Source organism: Anoplophora glabripennis, unplaced genomic scaffold, assembly GCF_000390285.2.
Source record: "Anoplophora glabripennis isolate ALB-LARVAE unplaced genomic scaffold, Agla_2.0 scaffold27, whole genome shotgun sequence".
Classification (NCBI taxonomy): Eukaryota; Metazoa; Arthropoda; class Insecta; order Coleoptera; family Cerambycidae; genus Anoplophora; species Anoplophora glabripennis.
The window spans coordinates 557,072-575,179 of record NW_019416292.1 but is presented as its reverse complement, the minus strand read 5'-3'; the positions used below and the strand labels follow the sequence as shown (position 1 = coordinate 575,179).

The following is an 18,108-nucleotide window of genomic DNA, read 5'->3' as shown; positions in this document are numbered from 1 at the left end:
GTTCTTTAATGACAATGTAATTTCTATTTCTAGTTATTTTTAGCTTTTCCTTGCTACCTACCCTTGTGGCATTAATATCTCAGTAACAAGATGGTTTAGCTAAAAGTCACATAAAAAATTAACCAAGGAGATTATTTTAAATTCCCTTTTTGTCCAATTGCAAATGTACTCGAGAATGACTGACTATAGATTGATACTGGGTAAAGGGTAAACAAAGAATATTTTACCTCAACATTGAATAAATAAAAACAACAGCTGCTCCAGTTATTGTAATCAAGCTTGTTTAATCCTAATCTGATTTTCTACCACACTTTAATTCTTGGGGAAGAAGCGAAATCTCTATATATTTGGAAACAATCAATTAACTTTATCTTTTAACATACACAATTAATTGTACCACACACCAGTGGAAGGGAAATTAGGGCAAACATAAGACACTACAACAAAAAACTAGTTACACCCTCACATACTGCAAAATATTTTGTAAACATGTAAATAGATACCAGCCTCACAAGTATTATGCTACAATTTCTGTAGATAATCCTGAAGTTTCCTGTGAAAAGTATCCCAAACACCTGCACTATTTGCTAAGCGATTATCCTTGAACTTAAGTGATGAGGGTAATGTTGGAGTGACAGCAAGGATCAATATAAATATTAATAGTGCGGTAGAGTAATAAAACGAGTGGGGAATATACATTGTGTTCTGGAATGAGGTATTACCGTCTTGTAAACTATTTTATTGTTGATTTTTCGAGAAAGTTATTCTTGAAGAAATGTACTCCAAAATAGTTGCTTTATTTAATGCATGTATGTATGTCACTACACAATATATTATCCTGTATATTGCTAGTTGTCACTTTCATTCTTCAAACTGTTCTACCAGAACAAGTAACGCAACCAACAAACAGGGAATCGTTTGCCCTCCCAGTTTTTTTTCGTGAATTTTTTCGTGATGTGGGCTGGGCGGATCACATTGTTTCAATATGCTTTATCAAATTTCTGACGCTTACAAATATGGGCATAATTTTTTATTTCTCTTGACAGCTTGACAAGTGCACAACGGTGAACTGATAAGGTTCGCTTTTCTCTGGATCCATTCGGAACTGTAATGCGTACGATGCGGCAAAATAAAAACAACCTTATCATGTTCGAAAACAAATTGCTTATAAAAATGTAAACGTTACTAAAATAGATCAGTTTTTTATTTCAAGAACGTGTTAGTAATATCAAGTTAATAGCAAAATCGAAGAACAAAGTATTTTTTACTTCTAATAATAACTAATAATAATAGTGGACGATTTCTTAGCGACCACCCAGTTCTATGCAGCAACAAAGGAAATTCCAGACATTAATAAATCATCCCCGTTTATCCGCATTTTCACCATGGTGTGATCAGAACAAATTGCATCTCCTTACACTTATTAAAGCAGACTTTTCAGCGCTAGTTTTTGCCGAGATCAGATGAATCGACCAACATGCTTTAAAGCGCTCGGCCACTAACTAGATCGCCAGCTCCTTTGTTGCTGAAAATACGCTCAGACAAATTACTCGTTCATGTAATTCGGTAGCAAAAATGTATTATGTTGCCGCAACTAAAAACTTACCACAGTTACCCGGTGGTAAAGTGAAATAATCGACCTGAATAATAATTCAGGGAGTCAAAAGTATGGAATAATTCTAGTAGATATTCCAGATAAATTAAAATACGATTTCAAACAAAGCATTTAATGTTTCAAGTAATTAATTCAAAAGCTAGTTGAAGTTTGAAGCAGACTCTAGAAATCCGTGTAAGTGATCTAAAAATAACCGTCTCATTTATAAAATAAACTGCAACTTATACAGAGTGAAACGTGGACAAACAGTATGGTTTATTGTTTATTTTTTATTTATTTGTCATTTGGGACATATACAGACTAAAAACCCACTCTAGGATCTACTAAATTTAAGAAATATATCAAACATGATATTATTAAAAAAAAATTGAAACTAAAACTACCTCACTGAGGGGTCCCAAGCTGTATCGATTAATCACTTTGTCCTTTTTGAAGTGGTAGCACGTTACCAATAAAACAGATAGTCTACATAGTATCTGATTACACTGGAAAGCCAAAGCTTGCTGACGGAGACTCCCATGCTAGAACATCCCCCGAGACCGACTGCTTGGGTCGGCAGGGTCAGAGGACAAACCTGAAAAGACTAAATCGAATTATTCCTCGTCGGCGTTTTAGTTCCGAAGGAATTAAACAAAAGTTCCCACCACAATAGAATTGGGAACTTATTGATTTTTGGGGTTTTGTTTTCCTGCCAATGTGGTTATATCTGCACGGCCTGGAGAGGTCTGAGTTCATTTGAAGCCGGTTGGGAATTTAAAGTGTATTTCTAAGTGGTCGGATGTCGTTCTTAGGCGACGCGGAAACAAATAGAATTGTTGGAAAGTTTATTTGAAAAGGTGATTAAACTGAAATATGTTACTAAGTTAAGAATATTATACGATACAATTATTCTAATAGGTACTTCAGTCGAATTAGACTTCGAAAAAATTAATAGTGGACAATGTATTGCACTTTATGAGGGGGAAGAGTGGTAATATCAAAAAAGTAACTCGAAAGAAGTGACGTTATGTTTTCAAATTGCAAATAAATGGCAAAGTTATGTGTTTCTTTACTGCCCACGAAAATCCAGACGACCTATCGGAAAATTAGTAATTTTATGTTGTAGGCAATCAGTGAATTCAATGAAAAATTTTCCTTAGAACTTATACGTAAATTTTTTGCGTTATGATCAGATTTTTTTTTTAAGTAAACGGATACTCGATGATGTTACTGTCATCCCCTCCTTGACACGCTGACCCAGTATAATTTTTTGAGCCCTTGTCCCGTCGTTAACTTCACTTCTGCAGCTAAGGTCAGTCTCACGTCGTTAGGTCTCCGGCTCAGTTTTTATTAACCGTTGAACGGCCTACTTCGATCCGAGATCCGTACAAGAAACGGCCGAGTTAATGCGATATTCCGGAATATAAGCGTTTTCATGCCTTTATGGTTTTCAATTTGTGGGTCATTACTCAAATGCGGCTAAATGCCTTTAAAGTGTAGACGCTGGAGAATGGATACTTTTTCTTCCGGCCGGATTTATTGAAAAGAATGACGCTTCTATGAGTTATGAGGGGGTTAAATCGATCCAATTGCCTATTTATCATGGCTGGGCCGGTAGCGGAAATGGTTTTTATTCTAATATTTGTAAGATTTTCTATTGGGTTTTTGTGCGGTGGAAGAAAGCGACTTCCTGCTTGCAGAATGAGACTGTATAATGCATTCGAAACTGATTGTCGCTCAGTTGTTCGGATCTAACAATGTAGACTGGATCTAACTATGTCAGAAAAAATGTTTTTCGTAACGATCCCATTCGAAAATTTTGATATTCAACAAAATTTCTTGTAATTTTCTGCTGATTTTTTAAGAATCAGCGAAAAATGGTATGTACTTAGTTTTCTTACTAGATTTATAAAATACTACTATTTATTTTAAGACAAACGGAACATATATTTCAAAAATAATCCATTGTTGCTCTTAAGGAGGTATATCGGGGTCCGAGGGAAGTGAGGAGCGCAGGGGGGTCCCATGCTTTTCTTATGGGACTGAAACCCTCTGCCAATTTGAAAAAATTAAATTCTATTGAAATTATTTGCGATAAACATTATCTATATAGCAAAGAAATCTACTCATATGCACATAGCATACATATTGACTAATTAACAACATAAAAATATCATATTTAAGTAGTTTTAAATTATATTTAATGAACGCATAAAGACTATGTAGATGTGGCAACAGCGCTAATAATTGACTAGCAGTTGTACACACTGCGAACCTACAGACCTCGGACATCGGAGATATTGCGCGTCAAATTCGGGTAAAGATGCGTACGCGTTCAAAAATGTATTGTGTGTAAACTATGTACAATATAATTATTATATATAGCAAATATATCGTATTATCCTCGCGAAGATTTGTATCCTTTATTTAAAATCCGTAAATCATGTGAACTGGTAAAACAACGAGAATTATGTTAATTTAGTTCTAAAGAAATGAAATGACACTCGCGCCCATCTCTCGTCCAAGTCAAAGAAAATGTTGGATGCAATTTTGAAGGTTCTGTGATAGAAATTACATTATTACTCACTGTTCGTGTTTTTAATCTCTATTTTAGTAATGTTACAAAAGTTTTGCAACTATAACTAATTTTTTAGATATAAAGTTTGCTGAGAAATATTTATGTTCCTTTGTTATTCCGTACAAATGCTTTTATCTCAAGTATTACTAATTATATTAATCAAGTAAAGAAAACTTTATGTAACCCTAAATATTGCTGGGTAATGATTACGATGTTTTTATAAACCATTAAATATATTAAAAGGATTTATCAACTGTATTTTTTATTCCAATAAATATATCACAGCTTCCTAGTCTTTTTTAATTAATCTAGTTTTTTAAAAACATTACAAAAAATCATCTGTTGTGGATAATTTATTGTTGATAACAATGTACATGGGATTTAGGAAAAATGTATATGTTTGAAATCAATTTCGTTTTTATCAAGTCTTTCAAATGTATTCCCTCCTTGCTGTCAGCTGATTGCGACGTTGCCACATTAATCCTCAAGTCAGACAGAAATGCAATTATTGGTTTCTGTTTCTAATTAATACAGCTGTACTATGTTCAAAACTTACATTAGTTTTACATCAAAAATAAGATAATACTGTATACTATCTATGGAAAAGTTTTGTTTCACAATTTCTACATTTTTTTCTCAGTTATGGGCAAAAAAAGAGCCGCACCGTCCATCTTCGCCATATAAACCTATGTTAAAATGAACAACTTTCAACAACAATTTCTCAAAATCTAGATTAAAAAAAAAATTTCAAGAACATCTGTGCATTTGAACCCGATATACCTCCTTAAGTCAATAGAAGATATAGATATGTTTTACAATGACTACTAAAGAAATATAAAGTAACACTAAAACTTTTTGTACATAACCTCGAATTGGACTTGTATTAAAAAGCTAAGAAAACTAAACATGCCTTTGGCAATTTAGATATGAAACCCCTGGCACTTTTATTTCTAATTTTAGTATAAATTATCGCCCATTTACTGCATAAATTCAATAACCCGCAAAGAGAAGCGTTCCATGATATACTTTCATACGTTGGACTGAAGCCAATGAGTCCGGCCAATATGCTGGAAGATCCACTGGCGCCGTTTATCTAAAAGCGATAACTGGTCGGAAAATGCACTTTGTTGGTGTCTGAGGAATCGAGTTATTCCCAATCTGAGTTATGTATCATTGTCAGCACACCTTTCTAATGAACGTTGCGGCCATAGATTTATGACCATTCTTGGAGACATTTTCCCAAATTGATTGTTGCTTACGTCGACATTTCTCCTATTAGTCTTGTAAAACCCACAATGGGACAGAAAGGAATGCCAATTAATCAACTGCATCGATCAGCAGTGAAACAATTCAGTTGAAAAAGTAAAGAATAAGTTTCAATCATAATTTAAAGATGGTTTGTCATATTTGTACAAATATTTATCTTCAGTGACTTGCTGCAATAAAAAGATCAAGCAAGAACAAATTATTTAAGACATTGAAACACGACAAACAACTGGACTACATTTCGCCAGTTCAGTCCAATACAGTAATTAATTTAAACCTCCCTAAAGACAAATATATAGCTCTTTAAACCCAATAAACTACCATCTAAAACCTCGCCGGTAGGGGTCGCCTTTGTCCTTATCTTTACGGGCGCTCTTGATGTTTTTATGACTTAGGATAAAACACACACTAGATGCAATTTCTCACAATGTTTATATCTGTCGGTGGCTCAGCTGAGATTAAGCGATAGTTTTCCTTTAATCCGTAATGGGTTAGAAAAGATCGCCGCAGTTCGATGGCTTGAGTTCGGAACGTGATTCCGGTGTCAATCACATCCCTGGAAGCGCTCCTGTGTCACTTCCGGCCATACTCAAGGAGCAGCGTAAACTTTATCTCTACAAGAACGATGATGTTCTTTTGAAATTGGATTTTAAAATGAAATGAAGGCATATCTGGTACGTTGTTACGGAATGTCTGTACAAGGCGTTTCATGATGAACTTGTACATACTGCAACATATCTTTTAAGCATAAGTAGAAGCTGATTTATCCTAAAAAATATCTGATTTAAATAGGCGCTAGAAAGGTCGTGGTAAAAAATATTTTGCTAAAGGTGTGGTTAAAAAAATGTTTACTCTAGCAAAAGTTGTCGCGGTTATTAGGTTGTCAACAGTCAAGAAATATCCTTTTTTTACTTCAAATAATTGAGTTATTTTTAACCATGAATAATATCTTTCTATTACCTTTAGTATGAAAAATATTAAAAAATGTACCTATTGTGACGTACTTTTCCTCGGTTCTCTCTCTATGGATCTTTGGGTGTAAATTTTATTACTTTTAACTATGGTGTGTACACCCCCTGTAATTTATTTTTTCGGAACGGTCTCCTATTCCTCGGACTGGACTCTAAACGGTAATGTTATTTAATAACTTATATAGTCGGTTTTATTCTCGGGCGCCAGTTTCCCTAAATTTGAGGTGGGGGAAACTCCACGTATCCCTTACCCTCGGTTTAGAGTAAAGTGCACAGGTAGCTACAGTGAAGAAAATTAATTCCAGGGGTCAATGAATTTCTTTTAGGAGAAAACGGCAGAGAGTTGGGCAGAGAGTAGTTTTCTCAGTGTAGTTTTATTTTAAATATGAAATTTAACGGGAGCTCTACAAAACGATATCAGCGTTTTTGCTGGTTCGGAATGTTATCGTTTTACCTCGACGGTGAAAGAAATAAACCTATTAAGTTTTACTAGATTTATTCACACAGGGAAAATATTAATACTTATTACAAATACATATAGTGTCAATTTTTATTCCTACCCACTACTAAACGACTGGAATTATTTACAAGTTTCTTAACAATAATTATATACAAATTCAGTGTGAAAAGAGACAAAATTAAAAAAAAAGTCATAACTCTGGGTTTTTTACCATTTTACTTATCACCTTAGAAAAGAAATAAATATTTGCAAACGGGATCGAAATAAAATATTTATTACTCTACAATCGTAGACGGTTTTTATGTACAAAGGAAAAGGTGATTTTAGACGGTCCGATTAAAATATTTATAGACGTTTTTACTGGTCCCCGCTGATTCTGAAAATAAACCAAAATTTATTCGGAATTATTTCGGATTTATTTTAAACAGGCGGGCGGTCAAATATCGGTATAATGGCCTAGCAAGTTATTCGGAATTAGTAAGCGGAATGCGGTAAGCGGTAAGCGATAGCAATAACCAGCGAAGAAAGCCCAAGCGGTGCAAGGCGGAAAGAAAGGATGGTGAAACGGGATCCGAAGTATCTCGCCTTACAATTCGTACTAGCCTTTAAGCTTTATACGTCCTGGTGGCCGATGGTGTCGGACTCTCTGTATACAACGCTTCTCGGTCTGATGGGTATTCACGCCGACCAGGGAGAAGCGTACGGATACTATATGGAACGACCCGGAGATTGGGTGGACACGCCGAACCTCTAGGTCTTGGTTCACATATCCCCTATTACCCAGCGTACATCAAGGTGCGGGACACCAAGCAACGCTGTAGCAAACACGACGGCTTCGTCAGGATTGGGTTTAACACGCCGAATCCAACGATTGCACTGTCGTGCGGGTTGAGACGGACGGTGGAATTTGTGTGTGGGTTACCAAGAATATTCTTCTCGGGCCCACAGTAATTCCACACTTAAAGTGTACAAATCTTTTCGGACTTGTACCCGGTTGGAACGGATAATAATAAGGAAAATAATTCTTACTAGGTTCACTGGTTATTCTGGGCTGGCTTCGGTGGAGAGTTCTTGCTGGCAGTGGACGTCTGTTCGGTGTTGATTGACCGGACCGGATTGACACCGGTCGTGGTGGGACCTCCACGTGACCAACGGCTTGTCAGAGTGGGGTATCGGCCGGTCGGACCCGCGAGCGGATATTTGATATATATGTAGAAAAATCAATAATTCTCGCCGCCGGAGTAAAACAATCCGAAATAAAAAGAAATATCTTTAAATCCAGACATAATAAAATCGAAAATAAAACAGGTTCATTACACTATCCATCGTAAGAAAGTGAATTGTTCTATTACAGTAAACAATCTTTTAGTAAACTTGTCATATGATACCGTAATCCGAAGAAGAAAAACATCTATTACAATATAGACTATCTCGGCAAACTTCTTATTCTGTCGATTTCCCACAGTCAAATTTTGGCCAAGCTAAAAATGACGATGCAGAACACCTTCCATACCAATTTTTATGACTGCTATAGAATGTTACTAAATACTATCTCTAATATCTTAATTAACACCTAACTTTTGTTTCTTTTCAGTTGTCAATGATAGTTGAAAACCGCTCCAGAGGTCCACAAGATGGACGCCAGTTCATTCATGTAAGTTGTAGCAAAAATAAGCTGTAGATTTTAATTACACTTTAGAAATAATTGTTCAATAATTCATTTACACAACAAATAAAGCGAAAATAGCGTAGTAAGACAACTAAGAGCAAACTAGATCCCAAGGTTGAAGTTTCATAACCTGAATAGGTATAATGAAAATATCATAAAAAAACAAATTAAAAATATTCTAACAAATTCTTTCTGTTGAGGTGTAGACTACAGTAATTTTTTTTAGGGGAATAGAATAATTAAAGTACTCAAAGATTCACGCCATCCAAATAATCATACGTATTAAAAATAATTTAGGTACTTACCAAATAGCAAAATTCAGTAATTTTTAAACGCACAAGTACAAAACAAACTATAACATATGCTCAGAATGTCCACCACCACTTTCTATGCACGCACGACACCTTCGAATCCAATATTCGCGCACTCGCAGGAAAACACCTCAAGAAAAGGAAATAGTGTTACGCAAAAAAACAGTCAGACACGGTCCAATTCCAGATACCAACTGAATTGCGTATTACTGGACAGCTTAGTACCTTGTGTTATCTGCCGCGCCGTTGTCACATTGCTCGGTATGAATTTTATTGAATATTAAATTTATTACAACGCTAATTATTTTTTAGAATTAAACACAAAAAGTGATAAATTTGTATTTTATGGTATTCTGTGCACGCATTTATGTCAATATTCCTTGAATTTAATTTTTGTACATCATTTTGATAATTTTTTTCTCGGAAATAGTTGAGTTTAGGACCCATGTCATATAAAGTTTTTTGTTTATTTTAGTGTATTCTATCTTCTGTTAAAATTAAGGTAGTCAAACTTCTATTACTCTGTATAGATTCACAACTTATTAGAAATAGAATTGGTATCACCAATGGCATTATAAAATACTTACAGATGTAGAGAAACAGTGTCTTAAGTCTTTAAATACGCTCTTCCAGGTAGCTTCAGCTAATTGATTTATATGATTCAAATGTTTTTTTGATCCATTATTACTTCTTACGTGTTGCAAATATACAGGGTGTTCCTAAATAAGTGTCGCAACGGAAAACCGTAAATTCCTCCTGAAAAAAGAAACATTTTTTTCCTCTTCCATTTTTCTCTCCGGGCTTTCGTTTTCGAGATACACGGTGTCAAAACTTTAATTTTTTTTTAGTTTTTCGCCAATATCTTAGGAATCGTTTGAACTACAGGACTGAGCTTTTGTACACACATTACCACTATTAATAGCTACTTTTTCGCACCCTTCTCGAATTCATTGGACGTGCCAGTGGTGGAGATTTTAAGGTATCGTAAGGGTTTTTCCCCCCCTAAATTTTACGCCACTGGAAAAATTGACTTTTGACAGCAAATTCTAAAGCGCCAATGAATTTTACACAATAAGAGTTCTCTTGGTTCATTGCTCTAAAGTCAACCGTTTTCAAGAAAAATGACTTTTTATGAACAAAAGCAAACATTTTGCTAACGTTTCGAAAATTTTTTACATTTTGCATTTTGCATTTTGAACATTTTGCAAGTGCAAGTAACTGAACAGAACATCCGGAGAACGAAATGCATCGTTTATGAAATCCATGTCAATACTATCGAAAAGTTGACCGATAGAGGTGAAGCCGCAGCGGCAGAAAGAAACATGATTAGAAGATGTAATGCGTGCATTCAAGCCAACGGACGTAATTTTGAACAGTTTCTGTAAATTTTACTCGCCAAATTGATAAAAAAAAGTTAAAATCCTATCTGTTGTTAAATTTCGTTAAAATTGTTAATTATTACTACCTATTTTTTGAATTACAAAAGATTTTCGAAACGTTAGCAAAATGTTTGCTTTTGTTCATAAAAAGTCATTTTTCTTGAAAACGGTTGACTTTAGAGCAATGAACCAAGAGAACTCTTATTGTGTAAAATTCATTGGCGCTTTAGAATTTGCTGTCAAAAGTCAATTTTTCCAGTGGCGTAAAATTTAGGGGGGGAAAAACCCTTACGATACCTTAAAATCTCCACCACTGGCACGTCCAATGAATTCGAGAAGGGTGCGAAAAAGTAGCTATTAATAGTGGTAATGTGTGTACAAAAGCTTAGTCCTGTAGTTCAAACGATTCCTAAGATATTGGCGAAAAACTAAAAAAAAAATTAAAGTTTTGACGCCGTGTATCTCGAAAACGAAAGCCCGGAGAGAAAAATGGAAGGGGAAAAAATGTTTCTTTTTTCAAGAGGAATCTACAGTTTTCCGTTGCGACACTTATTTAGGAACACCCTGTATAGCAATACAAAATTAATCGTTTTAACATACGGCGAAGCATGACAAAACGCATCGTCAATTTCTCGTTTCTTTACAGAACGTTTTCCGAATAGACATGTCAAATTCTGCTACCTTTATCGAAAAATAACAGCGATATCTGGTATCTCTAATGCGAGAATATTTGAATTCACTTTAATCTCGGCCAGGCTTCCCATTTTGTACACGTTTCCTCTACTTAATTTCTTGTAATGTTTGTACACTTTTTTCATATTAGCTTTGCGGAAAACCGGCATTTAGACATGCCACACTTCGACATACCCCAGGATGACTAAAATTCTTATTCAGCGGAGCAACATTTGACCTTTACAGCGCTTGCTTTGTTTGGGATTCCTGCACAGCCTGCAAATTGCTCTAATTTAGGACATAATGAACATACAAACTCACTTTCGAGGTCCTGATAATTATTTTAGTAATTAAATAAAGTTATCTTGTATCTCACATCACCAGGTACCCGAGTTACTTATATTGTGGAGGGTAGCAAGTACGTAAGTTTAATTTCGAGAAATAATTAGTAGGAATGATATATAGATATAAAATAATAGTAATTATGCCAACTTTATGAGTAAAACTATGAATGAGTTGGCTTATTTTCTTGTCAAGAAAACGTAATAAATGGGTGTCTGTTTTAATCGTTTGAAGCTCTAATCTGGAAATTAATTTTAATTAGAAAAAACTCTGTAGGGGGAAAGAGAGAATTCTTTTGGATGCTTTTAATTTAAAAATATATAACTTTCCCTGAAAGGAGTTGAGCCATTTGGACTGACATGGCTAATCCTTCTTTTTTAATAGTCTCCATATCTAAATTCGGGATTTCGCTGAGCCCAAGAAGGGTTGTTGATAGAAATAAGTGCAACTAATGACTCACTTTCTTCCTTAATGGAGGTTATTCGTTTAAGAAATTTCTACAATAGTATTCAGATAAGATGGCCAAAAATACTCAAGGGAGAGGCATTACTATATCCCAGAGTTAATTTGTTGAAAAATTTTTAGGTGATCAGCGTTATGTGTAATTTTTATTAAAAAAAAAATGATTTAATTTTCAATAAAAGAAGTTTGATAGGTTTATTTAACGTCAAATATATAAAAACATACGATATGTAAAAACGGTACAAATTTAGTTCTGATCTCTGAAATTGTTTTGAATCTGTATCATTCTGTCTGTATCATTTTTTTTGTTAAATACAAATACTAAAGAGAAAAGGCGGTTAGAATGTTACTTGAATATTTATATACAGGGTGTTCTGTTCTGATTTTTAGCTGGTTTTGTTCCCTAAAATTCTCAGAAATTCGACACCAGTGGGTATTTCGATCGCTACTTAATTAAAAAAATGAACTATTGTCAGCTTCCTACTTTTGTTAACTTTCTAAAATGGTGGAAATTTGATATAAATTAGTGGCATTCCTAATATTGTTTAGAATTTAATTGTTAACATCGGTCTATTTCCACAAGTTTTAATTTAAAAAATGCACCCAGGATTGTACTTGGCAATATTTCTTTTCATCCCCAATTTTTCAAAGAACATATTTTTATATTCAATTTAATGTAACCACTCACCGTCAAAAGCCGCATTTTCCCGTAACGATCGATACTTCATTATTTCCGAACGTTTCTGTGAAATATTTCAGGCTTGTTTTGCCCGAAATGATTTCGTTTAAAAGCAACGTCCGCGTGAGTGAACTGTGGCAATAACGTTAGTTTTGCATTCCTTCACCAGCCTCTATGATCGCCAATGTAGACTAGACGAAGCAAATAAAAATATGCTCGCGACCGACGACTATTAAAACTTTCGACAGTGCCAAAGCGGCGCTATAAAGCTGGGGGCTTGGCGAGTGTATCGCTGTTAACTAGACGAGAAATTAGCTTCGCGACGACTTTGACCTTATTAACGACCTAAAATGTATGTGAGTTGCGTTCAATAAACAACAATTACTGATTAATATAATTTGCACAGGAAAGAATGTTTTTAGGACTCCAGAAAACATTTGCGCAATTATGTTATTCAAAATATTAATATTATATTAACTGAAATATAATTTTTTACTTAAAAATTTCTCATATCATGAAATATCAACCGTCATCGCATTAGTACGTCATTTCCACCAATACCACTTTTATAATTGATGAAAAGGAACAATAACGTTTAGAAAATCAAAGCCTTTCAGCCAGTGGATGTTCAAATGCGATTCCATTTCAAGAGGTTTAAGCGAGGCTGATGAAGTTATATTTATGGACCAGCCTTTCAGTAGGTTTTAAAATTTCTCAAACAAAGGGGTTGCTAACAAATTCTGTTAGGTTCCTCTGTAAAGAGCTGAAATCGTCGTTTATTAAATTTTGGAAAATAAGCAAATTAATGTTACTTTATGTTACCATTTTTAAATACACCGCTTTCCAAACACAATTGTAACATATTTTTAATTAATTTCTGGTAAATGTCAAGTTTTTACATTGTTTTGCCAATTTTGGAACTCAGCTCTCGAAAAAAAACGTTGATACTCGATTACGAAATGCTGCTGAGTCCTCGAATGCAAAAGTAGCACTTCGCAATCTGAAATTAAACGCAACTGTTTCCTGGATGGTTTTCTGTGCTTGAACAATTTTAAATAGTTTTCCCCTGTTCTAGTATAAAGTATACATTTTAGCGCTGCAGCTGCGGGCATGCCGGCTATTTCTTCGGGATTTATAGAATACCTAAAACGCCAGCGAAAAAAATAAATAAAACTTAACCGGCCATTACTCACATGGCGGCGCTCATGTTCGTTTATGGAGCTGATGTAACGAAATGCAAATCCCGGACCGAAAATGGCGCGTTCTTCTCTTAAAGCCCTCTTCCATTCGGCTTTGTTCTGTTAAATCGTTTTATCTCCACTACAACTCCGATCGCATCGAGCCGGAGATTGCAATGGTGATAGGGTTAGACAATCGCGTCTCTAGCAACGCGACTGTTTGAGCATTCTCAGCACTGGTTGTCTATCTCGCGCTATTATCGTGATACTGCGGCCGCGGGAGCTGGTTCGACAATTCCCGGGTAAATCTTTGCTTTTATGAATGAGCGCTTCCAAGGAATAGTTGAAATAATAACGTCGTAGGGAGGAGGAACGTTTTGAGATGATATATAAAAGTATATTTTTGTAGAGAGTCAGGTAAAAAATTATAGAATATTTATTTCTTTCAAATATTGCTGTCGAATTAGACTTTGAACGTGAAAAAATTATTAGTAGACATTTTGTTACACTTTATGACGGGGAAGTGTATGTGAAATGATAATATCAAAGAAGTGACTAGAAAAATGTGACGTTAATTTGGAAAATTGCATATAAGTGGCAAATTTACGCGTTTTTTCACTTTTTTTACTGACCAAGGAAATCCGCTCGGGAATTCACTCTTTTGCATTAAATATAGCTTATTTTTACGGTAATTTGAGAAAAGAGAAATTATGTACGCCTATTTATTATTAATTAATTAATTAATTAATTAATTGGACGTATCGGACCTGGATTTTAGAGGCAATTAAAGAAATCTTAAACTTTTATTTCCAAAAAGTTTTACAGTGATAGCTCATGTAATAAACGCGCTAGCAACAGTAAAAGTTAACGTTAAATGAATCGTCTGCACACAAGAGAAGGAGCGCCGTGCCCGCGCACGCGCTTGCACGCCGCCCTCGTCGCGCGTGAGATTTTTTACTTGAACGTTTCAAATTCGGTTCAAATAAATTGTGAACATCTGTCCAACTTTTACAAAACAATATGAAGAACATCTTCACATTAGGCTTCAGATAAAAAATAAGACACATTCATTACAAATATAACCATAATTACTTATACAGGGTGTCCCACTAAAGTCGGCGAGATACAATATTAAGGAAAGTATAGGCCCTAGATCTTCGGGAAAAAAATGTTGATGAATAAATTGATCAAGAGAAATCGCTGGAAATAGTTATCAAGTTCGTTGCTCGGCCGCTAGGGGGCGCAATCTACATACCAAAACAAAGTTGCGTTTTTCTAAGAAATGTTTCCTATTCAGGTATATTAAATAGTATAAATATGGATAACCGGATTTATTGCGCATAACTTTTGTTATTGACATTTTGTTCTATCTCTCGACATACAGGGTGGGGGAAACCCCTAATGTCTGATCAGAAAAATGCATTTTTTTAAGGATTTGTAGTATAACAACCCCTGGTTCGATCGAAAAAAATATATAAACGTAGTTGTGGCCAAAAATATGTGATCGTCATGAGGAATACCTACGTTGTATACATCTATTTTTAATTGTCTGGAAGGCGCTGGCTACTAACTTTAAAGAGGGGAAGTATGTTTTAATTTTATAAAACAAAAACAGAGTAAATACACCTAACTTTATTATTTACGTACAACAGTCTTCAAATTAAACATGTAACAAATAGAAAGAACAGCAAACACATTAACAACCATTTAACATAGAATGAGAGTGCCAGGCTCATCTAGAGCTCCTGTGGGGAAAGAGCATGGCAGAGAAACCCACGATCGTTGCTCTAACTACCCAAATATAAATACAAAACAACCGCTAACCAAAGGCATAAATTAAGATCCTTTGCTAATGATAATTAACACCCGACTTATTTAATTTCTCATTAAATGTCACCTCACTCGAATTAGACATACACACTTCCAAGTAAAACTGAAGAGATTTGGGGCTAGTTAGCCGGCGGGGCCGGGAGGTACTGGAATCCCATACGGGAGGCAAACCAGCTATGAGCTGAGATTTCGGAAGATCTGTTTTAGCAATTCTTTTTTTTGTATTTAATTATTCTTTTTACAGATTCATTCCTCACGGGCGAAAATATTAGTAAATTCAACAAGGCTCCTATATACGACATATGACATATGACGTATGACATAAAATGAGCACAAGAAATACTTTATTATTTGTTTTTCGAACAACGTAATCATGATAAAACAAGTTAAATGTGAAACAATGGAGTTGTTATTGCAATATCTGGGCAGTCACGACAATATATACATATTTTAACATGTAATAAATAATGAGCAATTAATAATAATAATTGTAACAATTTTACCTTAGAAAAATATATGCCCTGGAGCATAAAGCAATGGTGGCTAAACATACAAAGAATTATTATCATTAAACATCTGCAACCATCACACTCATAAGATTACATAAAACAATTAACAACAAAGTACTTAGAGAATATTACCTGCTAATTAATAAGGGTTAAACACTTTGATTTTTCACTATTTTGCCACACTGCCCGCCGATCGTCTTACTCCCATCTCCACACGTTTCTCACTTCAACTATTTGGGCTTCCTTCCAGAATTCCCCACCTAAGCGTTTGTTTTTGCGCTTCCTTCTACCAACTGTCAATATTACGTTTTTATTATTGTACAACACGCATGTAACAGGTGACGTCGAAGTTGATAAGTATGGTTTTGCACAGATTGGCTCATTAAAAGCCCATAGTGTTATACCTCGTTAGAAAGGTCTTTTTGTGCTTTATCTCGAGGCGAATGTGTAATGTGATTTACCTCAAGATGGAAACCTATAAATGGCATTATTTCAAAAGATTGCCGTTTTATGGCTGTTACTCAAAAACTTTAAATGCAATGCTATAGTTTTCTTTACATAAACGAATTCAGAATAAAAATTTGATAAATACTATTTAATATACCTGAATAAGAAACATTTCTGAGAAAAACTCAACTCTGTTTTGGTATGTAGGTTGCGCCCCCTAGCGGCCGAGCTACGAACTTGATAAGTTTTTCCAGCGATTTCTCTTGGTCCATTTATTATCAAAAAATTTTTCCCGAAGCTGTAGGGCCTATACTTTCTTTAACATCGTACCTTGCCAATCTTAGTGGGACACCTTGTACAAATGCCTATCAATAAGTTTCACAGTAAGTAAATTTTCCTTTTGTTTTAAACGAATTGTCTTTTCGCACAAGATTTGCTCTTACTTTACTTATTCCTCAACTGTGATAGTTCTCAACTTCTTATCTACACATAAAAATAGATAATAAATAGGCCTTAAGCAGATGATTAATACTGTATTGGTTTCAAACAAACTTCAGCTTATCGATCTGATCCTCGCGTTATAAGAAAGTCACATCATTAACCTCAACTTTCCCTTATACTTCGTTAATTAGATGAACTGCCCGAAATAACCTACTATGCCCCTGGCCTAGACTCCACTTTACTTTTTCAGCATCCTCTCTCCATTAACTGTTTCTTTTTATTCGGTACTTCGGCGGCTCCGTCGAAAATCACAACTTGCAGGGGTTTAATGCATCATTTAACGCCGAAGAAAAACGTTAACGGCCGACTAATTCCAGTCACTAGATATTCTCTACTAGTGTATGCGGGCAAATGCTCAATTAGTCACTAGCATCGTGTCTGTTGGGCTGCTGCGAGGACTATTAAGGGCTTTCGGCGCATTAAAGATGGATACTATGCGGGTAACGTGTGATTTTGCTGAATGTTTCAGTAGGGGACCAGGTAGTTATTCCGACGGGAAATTTACGTGTGTGGAAGTCGTTCATTATTTAACGACAAAATCACTTTGATATATTGTTTTAGTTTTTTCTTTTAAAGGGAGATACATTAGCACACACGCATTTGGGTGAGGAAATTGGAGAAAGGAAATTTTTCTGAATTATGGATTTCGAGGAGCAGGAGGGAATTCTACGGGCTCAGCTTTTCCTGTTAGATACATGGTGTATGTCTAGAAAATTATGCATCTATTATTGATTGCAATGTTTTGATTCTAATTTTGGCGTTCAAAAAGTAATATTTGAATTAATTGATGATAAGCACTATGAGTCAAATGGAAATGGTGTGGAAAAATCTGGAACGTTAAACATTAAAGTTATGAGAGAAGTATATGAAAAACTGAAAGATGTACAAACTTCCTGTTTTACACTGATACAAGTGCGGAAATTTTTCAAGTTTTAGTGAAACTCCGGTTTTATAGGTGAAAATTAAAAACTTAAAACATACTTCGATTGGAAATAATTAAATTTAATATGGCATGCGGTGTTTAATGGCCATTTATTGTATAAGTGTTTTAAGTAGCATTTTATCTCTCTCCGAAAGTCCTCGCCAGAAGCGACGAAAGTTTCGTGCGTCTCGAAGAATTTTAAGAGAAATTTAATTCGGGGGTACAAAACACCTATTCGCCGTTGGTTCGCGTCTGGTAAATAGTTGGCGAGTTACGAGTTGTGGTTAAGCTTATCGAGACTACGCGATTCGCCTTCTAATCCTCGAAGAAGAGGTCCA

The 18,108-nt window shown here is 35.1% G+C and overlaps 1 protein-coding gene across 1 annotated transcript in view; it reads left to right on the top strand.

The window, feature by feature from the left end:
- LOC108910438 (trace amine-associated receptor 1) overlaps positions 1 to 18,108 on the top strand; it is a 112,609-nt gene that overhangs the window by 72,733 nt on the left and 21,768 nt on the right. Inside the window, exon 6 of the mRNA XM_023453936.1 lies at positions 8,464 to 8,523. Coding sequence (XP_023309704.1) covers positions 8,464 to 8,523 — 60 coding nt within the window. The remainder of the gene's footprint in view (positions 1 to 8,463; positions 8,524 to 18,108) is intronic.